This window comes from Leptonychotes weddellii, chromosome 3 (assembly GCF_054177405.1).
Source record: "Leptonychotes weddellii isolate Sample4059 chromosome 3, ASM5417740v2, whole genome shotgun sequence".
Taxonomy (NCBI): Eukaryota; Metazoa; Chordata; class Mammalia; order Carnivora; family Phocidae; genus Leptonychotes; species Leptonychotes weddellii.
In genome coordinates this window covers 61,190,146-61,204,845 of record NC_138371.1, presented here as the reverse complement: position 1 = coordinate 61,204,845, position 14,700 = coordinate 61,190,146, and the positions used below count along the sequence as shown (strand labels likewise).

Here is a 14,700-nt window from a genome sequence, read left to right as displayed (position 1 = left end):
GTTGCCAGGGGCTGGAAGTAACTGCTTAATGGGTATGCAGTTTTCTTTTGAGGTGATAAAAATGTTTTGGAGCTAAAAGCTAGCTAGAGGGGGTGGGTGCATGACATTCTGAATGAACTAAATGGCACTGTATTGTTCACATAGTTAAAATGAACACAGCTAATAATATGCTCATCATATTAGCACAGCTGATTAAAATAGTTAATTCAGTTATTTTATGTTATGTGAATTTCACCTATATTAAATAAATTAAAATAATAAAAACTAAAACGATCTTCCCAACCTGGTATGACAACTAATAATTCTGATTCTGATTATTCTGCACTTCTTCAAAGGGAAATGGTTGATAATTTTTATAATTATGAAGTTGTGTTAAATTTACTAACACACAAGTTTTGAAATTAAATGTGTTTTCTGTACATTCTAGAAGAAATCATTCTATGTCTTTCTTCCCCACATAACTTTTAGAACATTCTTACTCCTTTCAACATGCTCCCCAGTAAACTATGCTTACTTAAGTTGTAATTTCTACTTAACACAAAGGTTGATGTTTTCATAGTATATTACAGTAAAATTTGCATAATAATTTGAAGTAAACTAGAAAGCAATTTATACAACACTTAAACGAAATGTAAAACAACTGCACTAAGCATAGCTAGGTGCGCACACTTTAAAATACACGTCATGTTGGATTGATGGCAATATCTTAAAAATGTAGACTGAGTCAGGTATAAAGTTTTAATGAGTTATACTAGCTATATATGTAATAACTCTTGAAAAAAATAAAATTCAGAGCATTTCTAAAAATGGAATACTTACTCTACATGCACAAGATAAATGCATTTAGGCTACTCCACTCTACTAATGTTTATCTTTCAGATTAAAAAAAAAATACATACATTTGGATACATGGACTTATAGTGAGTCTTCGCATTTTGAAATACAGACATTTTCAAACTTTGATGGCACTCACAGCATTAATAGAAATTCACGCCTGCAGTGAGATTACCTTAAGCAATCTAATCGCGGTCACCCAGCACGTCCTACTCTGCTCTTCTTCTGCACAGAGCATTTTCAGGTCTCGGGGCCCTCCCGCTTTGTTAGGCTAGAAGGCCACAGCACATTGTTTATCGTTAATGCATATCTTGAAGGTAACACCTGTTGAAATAAAAGCCACTAAAATTCTCCTATATATAAGAGAAAGCTGTCTCTTTTTTAAAAGAAATTAAAAGAAACCCAAGCTTACCTAAAAGGCTGAGGCTTGCTTTATTCATCTATCAAAATATTAAGCCTGTACCTTAAAGCAGAATCCATAGTTAGTCGGTGCTCCGTGTTTTTTTTTGCCTGCCAGGGACACATAAATATCACTATTGCCAAATTCGCTGAAAAACTGCAAATGCCGGGGTTCCTTTAAAAAGATACAGATGTGAGTGTTGAAATGAATCCATACTTTTGCACAATCTCTTTTGTATTTCTATTATATTACACAATTTCTACCTTGGCAAAAAATTATTCCGAACAATGGCACAGAAACAAAAAGGGAAGAAAAATGAAGTTACTATATCCGTCAAGAACCAGGAGCTTGATACAATATTATTTGAAAAGTGGTTTGTTTATCATTTAACTGCCAATATATGCAAAAATTTTTATCTTCCTATTTTAAAATTTTTCTCTTTAACCACCGTTTCAGGAATCTCAGGGAGAGAAGGCAGCAAAGAATGGCTTTTGAAAATGTTTTCCTGGTCCAGGTTTCAAATAATGGTAGTTCAGCAAAGACAAGAAGGGTGGTTTGAGCTTCCACAGCAGTCAGAGAAGAAAAAGAAGAAAGAGACGATGACTCCTGCTCTGTTTAGCAAAGGCCCGCCTCACATGTGGGCACCGCCTGGGACACCACAGCAATGAAATAGGCGGCATCACTACCTTCCGTACGAAAACAAGGAGGCCTGTACAGATGAGTTCCGGGAAATTACCTGGCAGTGGAATGTGTCTGGTTTTCAAGGTAAAGGGGAATCATGAACAGCTGTTTCTTCTCTGGGAGATCCATGAGATTTAAAGCTGGCCATGGGAAATCACTGGGTCATATTATTCTGTGACAGGTTAATAACTTGGAGAAGTGCTTAATTCTGGGGTTGGTTGTATAATCAAAACCGACCAAAATGCATTTGTTCTTTAGAACCTTGCTAGTAGTAGTGTGGTCCCCGACCAGGAGCACAGACATCACCTGGGAGCTTATTAGAAATGCAAAAATCTGTGGCCCCACCACAGACCTACTGAATCAAAATCTGCATTTTAACAAGATCCCAGGTGATTCATAGCACTGAAAATTGAGAAGCAGTGCTCTAAAACAAAACAAAACCGAAAAGACAGAAAACCCAGAACATTCAGCAATTTGAGCAACCCATTCAAATCCAAATCCAAAAAAATTTCAGTCATTTACCAGCGGGCTATTCCATCCCTGATGATCGGAAGAGCGAGAGTTTCTGTGTATGTCACTGTCCTCTGTGTGTCACTGTTCTTAGGCATTTTGATCTAATGAATGACTACAGTTCCCATCTCCATGGGAGAATAAGGCAGAAAAGAAAACTGTTGAAAGAGACCCAGCCTAGGGCCCTTGGAACAAGGGAAGAGGAAGGAGAAAGGTACTCTTACTGTCATGGCCTTTAAAACTATTTTTTGATAGAAACTGATTTGCTAGTAAAAATGTCTGATTCCTATGAAGAAAAGATAAAACCAGCCCTGTCCACTGACACTGTAGAAGTCAATGTAGCTGAGTCCTCTGGATGTAAGAAAAAAAGGCAGCTTGAGAAACTCTAGAAGGCATGATGAATCTCATCTCTTGACTGATTTTTGCTCCATTAGTGCAGACAGAGCAAGGCTTATGATACTGTAAGACTAAAAGCCTGGGCTGGCATGGTCAGCAAAGGCTATGCATGCATGTGTGTATACAAGGGGAGAGTGGGAGAAAGGCGTACTTAGACGTTTCTCTGTAAATAAAAGTCAGAGCCACATCTCCAAGGCTTGTAGCAGTGGTTAACTAACTCCCATGCAGCCCACATCTTCAGAAAGTACAATAAATCAAGACCTTCTCACAGAAAAAGGACAGGAAATGGTCTCTTTCCCAGGCAGAAATGTCATATCAGACATTAGATAACATGCATAATTTATATCAAGGTCATAATCCTTGAGGTTACCTAATACCTTGTATTTTTTTTTTTTTTGAGGGGAAACTGAAAATCATTTTCATGTATAGACTGTGGAACATGAGCTCATTAGACACAGGCTAGAGAGAAGAATATTATGTACTGAAGTATAGCTAAGTCAGACACTATGTTGAAAAGAGCTAAGATATGGACTGAGAATAGAAGTTTGATGCTTGTAATCTGCCTGGCCAAGGGGAAGACCACTGCAAGGATAAAAGCGTGGATCCAGTAGAAGGAATAAGGCGCTGTCTTTTGTATAATGGGTGGGCAGGGAAAGGAGGTGAAGGCTGAAGTAAAAATATAATGGGCAGTTGATTTTAATGAGAAACGTGTTGAAGAAATAAGAATTTAGGAATTAAAGAAACATTATCATATCTTCCAGTGAAGGTTCAGTGGAAAGAGTAGGATCAACATGATTACTGGATGTAGAAGCCACTTTTCTCTGATGTTAAAAGTATAAAAGATATGTATGTATTTGTTTAAAAAACACCTTCATATGTAATTTTATACTTAGGAACACAGGGAAAAGAGCAATCTCACTAAAATTTAGACTAGAGAAAGTCTAAAACCTTAATTACAGAAATAGGTAATTATTTATCCTAACATTAGTCCTGACAGAAAAATCTGAAAACTAGTTTAAACGTTCAAGAAAAAATAGTTAAATACTACTAGTCAAATGATATATACTTAAAAAATAAAACATTTCTGTAAGGGAATGTGATAATAAATTAGTAGAGCCCTGTTCCATCACTTACACTTCAAGGAGACACACACATGTGACATGAACACATGTGAACAGCAATGAAGGAAAACTGTGTATGAGGGAAAGCTGAGGAAAGTTTGGAGGAGTCAACTGTCACTCCTTGTGGCTCCCTATCACTAGAATATCTGGTCGCCGTCATTAACTATTCTGGGCATTTCCATTTGGATTCTTCACCCTTAACACAATGTATCTACAACTAAGATCATTATCCTACTTCTAAGATAATGTGATAGCAAATCTCCTATTCCTGTTTACTGTATTAAATCATTGCCTATTTCTTATTTCTTTCTCTAGGAACATAAAATGCTTCCTCTCCTTTCATATCAATCAGTCAACAAAACTTGGCCAGTTGACATTTAATCTTCTCTCCATCCCTTTCTTCCCCCTCCACTGCTCATCCTAGGTTAAATCCCATCACCTCCACTCTGGATTACTGAAATGACCATCTAATTAGCATCTGTGCCTCTAGTCAATCTCTCTCTCTCTCTCTGTCCCCCCACTCCCTGCCTCCTTTGCTCCCTTCCCCTCATTGCCTTTTTTCTCTCTCTCCCTCTACCCACTTGATTTTTTTAAGCTCCCTATGGCCACAGTAATCTTACAACTTGATCATCTCACTCTCTTGCTCAAAATATTTCACTGGCTTTCTACAGTGAATTGAGTGACTGCCCCCTCCCAAATATATCCCTGCCCCCATCCCAAGAAACTGTGAATACCACATGATTTGGAAAAAGGGTCTTTGCAGATGTAATTAAGTTAAGGATCTCAAGATGAGACCATCTCAAATTATCTGGGTGGGCCCTAAATCCAATGACAAGTGTCCTTTTAAGAGACAGAGAAAGAGAAGGCCATGTAAAGACAGAAAGCCTGGAGGGAGGTCGTCACAAGCAAAGGGGTGCCTGGAGCCACGACTAGCCAAGACAGAAAAGCCTACAGAAATTGAAAGGATCACATAATGAGAGGGAGCAATAAATAATGGATGAACATTTCCAGCATAAAAGAAAAAGAGAAATTTGCAGATTGAATGCATATGTTGAGAATCGAGTAAGATGTATCAGAATACATTTGAATGCACCTAGAAATATGGTCAGGGAAATTACTGAACACCAATGATTATCATAATATTTGAAAAACCTCCAGAGAAAAATGACATTACCCACAAAGAATTAACAATGTTGTTGACAACAACAGATGCATGAAAACAGAATTAAAATAGCCACCCATGAAAACTCTCAAAAGTAGTTTTACTTGAAAGAGATCAATGCTTTGCATAAAACGTCAGCACTTATAAAACACGGCGTAGTTGACACTGACTAGACCACACAGACACACAGACAACACGGTGCTGAGCACGGTGGGAATGACATGGGCGAATGATGGTGTGTAGGAGCATCTGCACAAGTGTGTCTATGTGACTGTATGCACAAGTATACGCACTCCAGCACACAAATGAACGCATGCATCCACCCCTGGTCATAATATAACTAACTCCCTTTAAGGAATGTATAATCTAGCTAAGGAGATAAAACTACCACACACACAAAGGAATTAAAGAGCAATTACAGACTCAGCTGAGTGTTACTAACTGCATCAACAAAAACAGGAGTTCAGAAGTGGGCAAGATCAGCAGGATGACCTGGGGTGAAAAGAGGAGACCGTGTGCCAGACCTCACAATCTGCAACCGAGGGTAAGGAAGAGGAGGTGAATTTGGAGTGGAGAAGAAATGAGCACAGTATGTGGTCCCGAAATAAGAGCGTCTAGATTCTATCACAGGATGTATGTTGAAATTAGTGGGGAACAAAGCTGAATAGTCAGTTTTTAAACAGATTATGGCAAATGTCTGGGATCTAAAATCAATGTACCAACTCTTGATATCCAGTAATATACTAATAAAAACAAAGTAAAACCCACTTTCACTTATAATTCATAACACATCATGGACATTTCAATTACCTTTGATGTCCCTTTAGTAGAAAAATATAAACCAGATCTTCTTAGAAGGAAGTAAATCTTTTTCCAGGACTTCTTTCCCTGCTCTTTTGCATGTAAGAAGCCATGGATTTCAGGGTATGTGCTTGAACTCAGAAACATCTGCAAGAAAAGTTAGACATCCTCATGCTGTTTCTGAATCGATAATACTGTAGCCTTATAGTAACCTAAGATTTCAAATATAGACATGTAAACTCTAACAGTGTCAATACCACTTAAACGTATCATTACAGGCATGGCAATATAAATACAACAGAAAATAAATCAGTCTTTCGATAACCTGAGGCAAGTTCCAAATGGAAATCTGTTCACAAAATATACATTCTAAGCGGTCAGGACTTAGCCAAACACCAAAATGATAAGTTATTTGAATGTCTATTTGGAAAGCTAGATTTCATCTAAGAGTTAAGTCCTGATACTTTTCATCCTTTTCTATGATTTTCCCTGGGCGCTTATCAACTTCATTACAGTATAAGTAAAAGACCATGATCTTGACTTCAATTATTCAATTGTTTAGAAAGTTGAGCCGAGTTCACCTCCTTGATGAGGTAAAGCAAACAATCTTTTCTTTGTCCTCTGTGGGGCTCAGTGGGGGGTGGCTGTGGCACCTTGTGTTTTCCAAAAGAACCGCAACACTATTTCCCATCCCACATACTCTTCTGCAAGGTGATCTTGCCACCTAACCATGAAGAGCTGGAGTCTGTTTCTCTACCCCCTTTGAATCTGGGCAAGGCTTATTATGACTCTTTAACCAATGGAATATGGCAGAAGTGACAGTCAGCTCATTCTAGTTCTAGTCCTTAACTAGCCTGATGGCCTCCACTAGTTAACTCCTGGAAGCTAGCGGTCCCATAAGAAATGTGACTACCCTGAGACAGCTCTGCTGTGAGAAGGCCAATGCACTATTAAAGCCCGTGAGGATGGAGACCCCATGTGGAGAGAAGAGAGGTCCAGGGGTAGCAGGGACACATAGTGAAAAGCCATCTTAGAAGGGGATCCTCAACCCCCAGAGAGTCAATGTGCCTCAGAGATGACCCACCCAGCTAAACCCTCTCGGAATTCCTGACCCACAAAATTGCTGGCAAAATGTGAGTGGGTACTTAAGCCATTAAGGTTTGGAATAGTTTGTTACAAAGTTATAATGAACTGAGACAGTAGGCATGTGCTGGTCAGGAAAATGAGAATGAAAAGGAATAGCTCTGTATGAGTGGTTGTACTCAGCATCCTTAATAAGACAGTGGAAATGCATTAGCATCTCATTCAAAGAAGAAAACAGAAATCCCTATGAATAAACAAATGCAAAATGGAAAAACTGAAAGTAAGAGAAATTACTACCTAAAATGATGTGACATATTTTAAAAGGCTACTCAGGGAAATGCTGAGAAGGGATATGTATGTTTTTAAGTAAATTATTAAAAATTTTTTAACGTAATGAGCCACAGTTATTAATTGACATGCAAAACAGGCAAGTAGGTTTTTTAGTTTGAGTGCTTTCCAAGTTATTAAACCAAACCAATTAAATTTTAAAAAGGGAGTCACAGAGGTCATTCTAGAAAGAGAAGAAACATTGCCTCAGTGGAGAGAAAAGGTCAGAGGCACATGCAGGGATATCTGATTCCAAAGCTATGATTTTTCTTGTTTTTGTAATTTCACATTAAAGTAATATAACTATATTAGAGAAGAACTGGGGGAAGGAGGTGCAATAAAAACTCCAACCCACCACCCCTGTCACAATCCAGTGGTGAGGCACTGAGAGGGCCTGGGAGCCGGGGGGTCCTCACACACAGCTGCTGCTGCCCCTGCCATTCAGCCTAGTATTCTGATGGGGTGTCTGCGAAACCCGGTAGCACAGAAGACACTTTTAGGAAAATTTCTTGAGACTAATCATATTGCTAAAATATTATGAAGAGCAAAAATGAAATATAACCTATTAAAAAGCCCATAGAAAACAGATCCGTACCACCCAATGTATTTACCGATATGTTTAAATACCAATATATTTAAAGTAGTATCTATATAGGAAATATTAAAAGCGGCCTTCTTTAAAGATCAGAGAATACTGAGTGGGTATGACCATATCCGCAGGCTTAGATCAAACAGTAACCATTATAAAGACATTGCTGAACATTAACCTGTTAACAACTGCGGAGCTTCTGATGTGAAATCGACTGATCTACAAAAAATAAAATAATGAAAATCATCCTTTTATTGTAATGAAAATATCTTTTTAAAATGATCACGTAAAGCCACTGCCAGTTTGGAAGGAATGAGCCCCAAAGATGCAAAACTAAGGTGATTTTTAATTAAATAACTAGTATTCTTAATTCAGCTAAGACATTTCAGAATTCTCCTCAAGTATCCAACATAGCTAATGACACATCAATGTACAAAATATATATTTTTATATCTTTTTTTCTCCTTTCACTTAGTTGCTAAATATTTTATCACAAATAGGATTGGGAGCATTTGTTATAAAGGTTAATACTAAATATCTGTTAGCAAAATGTGTACAATTTACTGGGGATTTTGATTTTTCAAAAAGGCTAACATAGTCTTTAAACACATCACAGAGCAAAATTCTCCAAGTTTCCTTTCATGATACACATTTTTTGAACACATTTTTTAAACACTGAAAATCCTTTGACAATTGGCCAAAACTAGAAAGAATACTGGTGTTAGGAGCCTTTCCTGATTTAGGGACTTCTTTTTTCAGGTTTTGTTCTTTTCTTCCCTATTCTTTCTTTTCTTTCAGGTTCACCTCCAGCAAAAATTCGTCCATCGAGGTATAACATTTCAAAATCTGGGCATGTAAAAATATGGACCTTAAAGTTTCCCTTTATTACACTGTTACTTACATACTTTAATGGAAATGTATTTTACCTGCAAAATCTGTGTGGGGGATATTTCACCATTGGTTTCAGTTGCAAAAGACACCATATGCTCTGGAAAAAAATACTGACAAAAAGATACAGGTTACATTATTTCAAAAGCCATGTTAGAAAAGCTTCAATTATGACCGATATAGTAAGCTCGAGCAAAAGTTCTTTAAATCAGTGTGTTGAAAATTCACCTAAAGTCCTTCTCAAAATGCCAATCCCTGGACTCTAAGTTCAGGTATCTTAATGAGAAGGTAGGAGTAGGGCCCAAAAATTAGCAAGCAGCCTCAGATAATGCGGATGCAGAGAGCCACATTCGTCAAGTTCAAAACACTGCCCTCAGGATGACAGCGTGCTTGTTCCCCTATGTCTTCCCTGAGTCCTGTGGGCACTCTGGCAGGTAATAAAGGACCATCAACTCCATGTCACAAAGTCAAGGATCCTAGAAGTAAGGGGTATACCCAAGGTCACAGCCACACGTAAAGGAACCAGGACTTGTAGGGCCAGGGAACTAAAAGTCAGGTCCTTTTCAATGTTGTTCAATCATAAAATTCAACTAGGGCAGTTGTTTAAAATAGGAATTCCCAAGCCTCATTCCTAGAGTGTCTGATTCAGTAGGTCTGGGTCCTCTCTCCTCCCCCAGGTAATTTTTATGATCAGACACGTTTGGGAAAATATAGACTACTATACTTCCTCCAAGGATGGGGTTTTATGACGGCTCTATTACCATTTGGTCTAATACTGTGGTATTAGTTACAGCATTCCTGGCCTCTATCTACTAGCAGCCCCCCTGTCCCTCCACCCCCGGAATGACAAGCAAAAATGTCTCCAGACATTGTCAAATCGCCCCCAGTTGAGAACCACAGCTCTAGGTCTACAAAATGAGTGTACAGCCTTGTTCAAATAATAATAATAATAAAATATAACCAAAAACAAGCACTAAAACCATATGCCTTTAACTATACTTTTAAATTCTTGCTTTTAACAAAGATTAACAACAAGAAAATAGTTTCCCTTCAAATTCTAATTCTATTTGATTTTTATTAGGACTCTTTTATTTTCTTTGTCAAAGGTCATCCCATTATGTTTTTATTAATAGGTTCAAATAAAAGAGAACGTAAGAGGTCTTTCAGGGTTTGAAAATATTCTATTATAGTGTGTATCATATATTTTTCATAAAGGATCATTTCAATCCAATTATCCAAAACTTCATGTAAAAATATGCTACAGTTGCAGAGACAAAAACAATTTAAAATAATGAGCCCAGAGGCTATTCTGACTTCTCCAGATCCCTAGATCTTCACTAGAATGTGACACATATTTCTTTTCTTTTAAAGAGAACTATCATGAAAGTAGTATTTATTAGATAATGCTCTGGTCTTTAACTCATTTCTACTTAGCTCAGTCCTTACTGCACTGAAAAAATATTTTGGAACAGCAAGATTCATGTCAATCTGAAATTTTTGGCTAAGCTATAGCACTCCCAACAATCATCAATCTGTTTTTACTTTAGAAATTTTCTTACTTAAATTTCCTAAATTCTATGAAAAGTGTTAAACTATAATATTTTGGAGCTGCTTAAGGATATCTAATAATTGATTCCCCAAATTAAATGTATACTATCTTCTTTTTCTTAAAAAGCAAGAAAAAGTTCTGTGATTCAACAGTCTTACACAATTCACAGCACTCACCATAGCACATACCCCCCCAATGTCTATCACATAACATAATAAAAAAAAAAAGAATTAAAAAAATAGACAAGAAGAAATTAAAAAAGAAAAAAGAAAAAGAAGAAATAGCTCCCCAAAATGGTTAATCTGAATTTCTGTGATAATGCTGACTAATCATTGTTAGAGTACGAAGAAACGTAACTATGATGTTCACGGAACAGAATTTTTACCTACAATTTACCGAATAGAGAATTGTATTTGATTTATGGTGACTCTTTTCTTCACATAAAGTAAAATAACATTTAATGAATTCATTTATTTCCCATAACTATTAATGGGGATTTCACTTACCATTGGGTTTTTAAAGAATTCATATTTGGCATAATTTTTTCTAAAGTATAGTTTATTTTCTTCTTCCATTCCCCAGTTAGATAGCACTTCAATCACCAGCTCATGGTCTTCCATTGTTCTTTCTGTAAGGAATGTTTCCGTGAGTATGTCAACAGAATGATGGATAGATGGGTGGATGGATGGATGGACAAATGAATAGAGAGAAAAGACAAACATGTAGGTAGAAAGAAATATATATGGACACATGTACCCATACAAATTTATAAATCATATTATGTATGTATCTTTATTAAATATAGCAAATTTCAACTCAAGTCTAGAATAGCCAGACTGATACTATTTTAGCAATTTTGAATTAGTAATGTTGATTTTTTATACCAAAGCAGACTGTAACCTGAGGAGAAAAATGACAAAATATCACAATGCACTTTTTGCTAATTGCCAATTCCTTTTATTGCTATGTAAATTATAATTAAGTTTGATAATAAATCTGCATTAAGGATGAGGGAGCTATTCTTTTTTCTCCAATTCGTCATGATGCCAAAATTAAAATATTTGCCTCAAAGTGGAACAATTCACCCCATTAAGAGATGAAAAATTTTGACAGGTTCAAAATGCATTTAAGATACATAGTCTGGATAGTTCAGAAAAATTAAATGCTTAGAAGGAAAAATTTTTATGCAAGAACATACAATTTTGAAGAAACCTAATTTCTTGTGGCACTTTATCCTTTCAAAACTAATGTTCAGGCAAATATATTTTAGGTGGTCTAGAAAGGCGCTTGGGAGGAAAGGTATTTAAATGAAATAAGCAAAAACAACTTTACAGAGGGGAACATAACATGCAAAGTTCCTATTTTAATAAGAAACTTGATGTCCATAGTAGTGCTATTCATAATAGCCCCAAACTGGAAACTACCCAAATGCCAATAATCAACACGAGAATGAATGGTGTAAACAGTGTAATAAGTAGTGGAATACATACTACAACAACACACAACTGTATGGGTGAATTTCACAAACATGATATTAAATGAAAGAAGTCAGGCACAAAGAGTACATACTACATGCTTACACTTACATAAAGTTCAACACAGGTAAAATAAATCTATGGTGTTAGAAATCAAGATAATGGGGAGAGTGGGTGAGGGAGCAGGGCATGATGGGAACAACTGGGTGTGGGAGATACTGTTTTGTTCTGGGTATTGGATATCCAAGTTTATGCAACATCTGAGAGTTCACTGAGTTGTCCACATATGGCTTGTTCACTTTTCTTAAGGTATATCATATTTCAATAAAAGGTTAAAGAAAAGTTACTGTGAAATTACTAATGCAAAACAGGAAGTGAAGAACAGCCAACTAAGGAATATAGAAATCCTCTGCTTTTTTTAGGTACTTGTAGGACCTTTTTGAAAAGTATCTGTGTCTCAAACATTCAACACTCAGTAGTGATCTGTGACTTACAACACCCGAACCCTTGAAAGTAATGTCATGCTTAAATAGAAGCTTATTCATCTGAAAGAGTTCTCAATGAATATGGATGAGTTTGAGCTAAGTGTGCATCAACACTCTGGGTTCTGTTTCTAACTCCAATTGCTCTTTTTCTGTCTCATTGACGAGCTCGCATAGCTCCTCCTCCCTCCTAAGATGCAACCCTTGGCTAAAATCTTCTCTTTCCCTTTCTTAAGCTAATTCACTCTCCTTCAGCCATCCCGTCTGTTGAGTTCCTTGAGATGAAATCTCTGGCTACAGTTGATTTTACTCATGCTCTAGTCCCAACTGTTAGACTTGCCACCACCTCAAACAGTTTGTCTAAATCCAAAGTCAGTATGGTGGTTCCCCCAAAATATTAAACAATTCCAGCAATGCCAATCCTGAGCATATAACCAAAAGAAACGAAAGCAGAGACTAGAACAGATGTTTGTATACCAATGTTCATAGTAGCATTATTCATGACAGGTAGAAACACCTAGTGTCCACCATCAAGATGAATGGACAAACAACATGTAGGACACACATACAATGGAATATTTCGCCTTAAAGAGGAATGAAATTCTGACACATGCTACAACACAGATGGACCTTAAAGATACCGTATGTAAAATAAGAAGACGTAAGAACCGATATTGTAGGATTCCTTTTATATGTGATACCTGGAATAGACAAATTCGTAGAGACAGAAAGTAGAATGGGGGTTGCAGGGACTGGGGAGCAAGGAGTTATTGTTTAATGGGCTCAGAGTTTCACTATGAGAAGATAAAGATGTTCTGGAGATGGGTAGTGGTGATAGTTGTACAACAGTATGAATGTACATAATGCCAATGAATTATACCCTTAAAACTGGTAAATTCTGAGTTATGTACATTTTATCAACTGAAAAATAAACCTGAAAACAAAGTCATCTTCCCTTTTCTCTCTCAAACTGCTTTTTCCTAAATTCTCCTGTCTCCATTGCATATTTATAGCCACCCCTCCATGCTCCACTTCCACTATACCCAGATACCAGGGATTCTCCCTCCAAATGTCTCTCAACAACCCCTCACATTGTCACAGTTCCAATTTAGACCTTCACTTTTTCTTAACTAATCTCCAAACTTCTAGTCTCTCTTTCTTCCAATCCAACCTGGACATTGATACCATAGCAAACCTCATAGAACATGTGTGTCAATGGGACCCTTGCTCAAAATACTTTCTACTCCCAACTTGCTGTGGGATACATCCATGTAGTCTGGCAGTTATACTAATCATTCATCCATTCGACAAATATTTACTGAAGGCCTACCATGTGTCAGACATTCATCTTGGGGCTTGGAATTTTGTAGTGCATAAAACAGTCAGAAGTCACTGCCTCAGGGAGCTTTCATTCTAATGGGAAGACACAGACTATAAATAAAATGTAAATCTTAATAGGCAGTGATAAACACAACAAAGAAAAATAGAGCAGGGCACAGGGAGAGAGGAGGCTGTAGGGGAAAAGAATTCATTTTCAACAGCTTGCCAGAATAGGTCTCTTTGAGAAGGTAATGTTTGAACAAAGACCCAAAGGAGAAGGGGGCGTGAGCCAAGCAGACCCCAACAGGAAGAACAAGAACAAAGCCTCTGAGGCAAGGGCAAGGCTCTATGTTTGAAGTACCACAAGGAGGTTAATGTGGCCGAAGCTGAGTGAGCAAAGGGGCAAGAACTAGGAGAGGTTAGAGAAGCAATGGTGATGAGCTGGGAGGACTGGAGAAAGCCCTTCAGTTCATAGTGAGGTTCTGGCATTTCCTTGGAGTCAGATGAGAAGTCATTTTGAACAGAGAAATAACACGAACTGATTTATATTTTCATCCGATCACACTGGCTGTGGAGAACTGATTTTAAAAGGTATAAGGGTGGAAGCAGGAAGACCATTTGGTAGAATATTGCAATTAATGAGAGGAGAGATGACATGGCTTGGATTAGAGCAGTAGCAGTGGAAATGTAGGAAGCAGGCAGAATCTGGATATACTCTGAAGGTGGGGCCAACAGGATCTGCTGACCAATCGGACACGAAGAGGAAGAGAGAGGGTAGTTAAGGGAGACACCAAGTTCTCCACCCAAGCTGTTGGAAGGATTGTGCTACTATTAATGAGTTTGAAAAACTGTAAGAGAATTCTTAATCTTAGGAAACAAACAGGGTTGCTGGAGTGGTGGGACGTGGGAGGGATGGGGGGGCTAGGTGATAGATATTGGGGAGGGTATGTGCTATGGTGAGCGCTGTGAATTGTGTAAGACTGTTGAATCACAGCCTTGTACCTCTGAAACAAATAATACATTATATGTTAAAAAAAAAAAAAAAAAGATAGTAGGAAGGGAAAAATAAAGGGGGGGACATT

At 37.4% G+C, this 14,700-nt stretch overlaps 1 protein-coding gene across 6 annotated transcripts in view; it reads right to left on the bottom strand.

The window, feature by feature from the left end:
* Positions 1–14,700, bottom strand: part of GRB14 (growth factor receptor bound protein 14) — a 113,835-nt gene that overhangs the window by 14,686 nt on the left and 84,449 nt on the right. For all 6 annotated transcript variants that reach the window (XM_081814291.1, XM_081814289.1, XM_081814290.1 and 3 more), the window contains 5 exons: positions 10,848–10,969; positions 8,831–8,905; positions 5,915–6,052; positions 1,298–1,408; positions 1,010–1,105 (listed from right to left, as the gene is read on the bottom strand). In XM_081814291.1, coding sequence (XP_081670417.1) covers positions 1,010–1,105; positions 1,298–1,408; positions 5,915–6,052; positions 8,831–8,905; positions 10,848–10,969 — 542 coding nt within the window. The remainder of the gene's footprint in view (positions 1–1,009; positions 1,106–1,297; positions 1,409–5,914; positions 6,053–8,830; positions 8,906–10,847; positions 10,970–14,700) is intronic.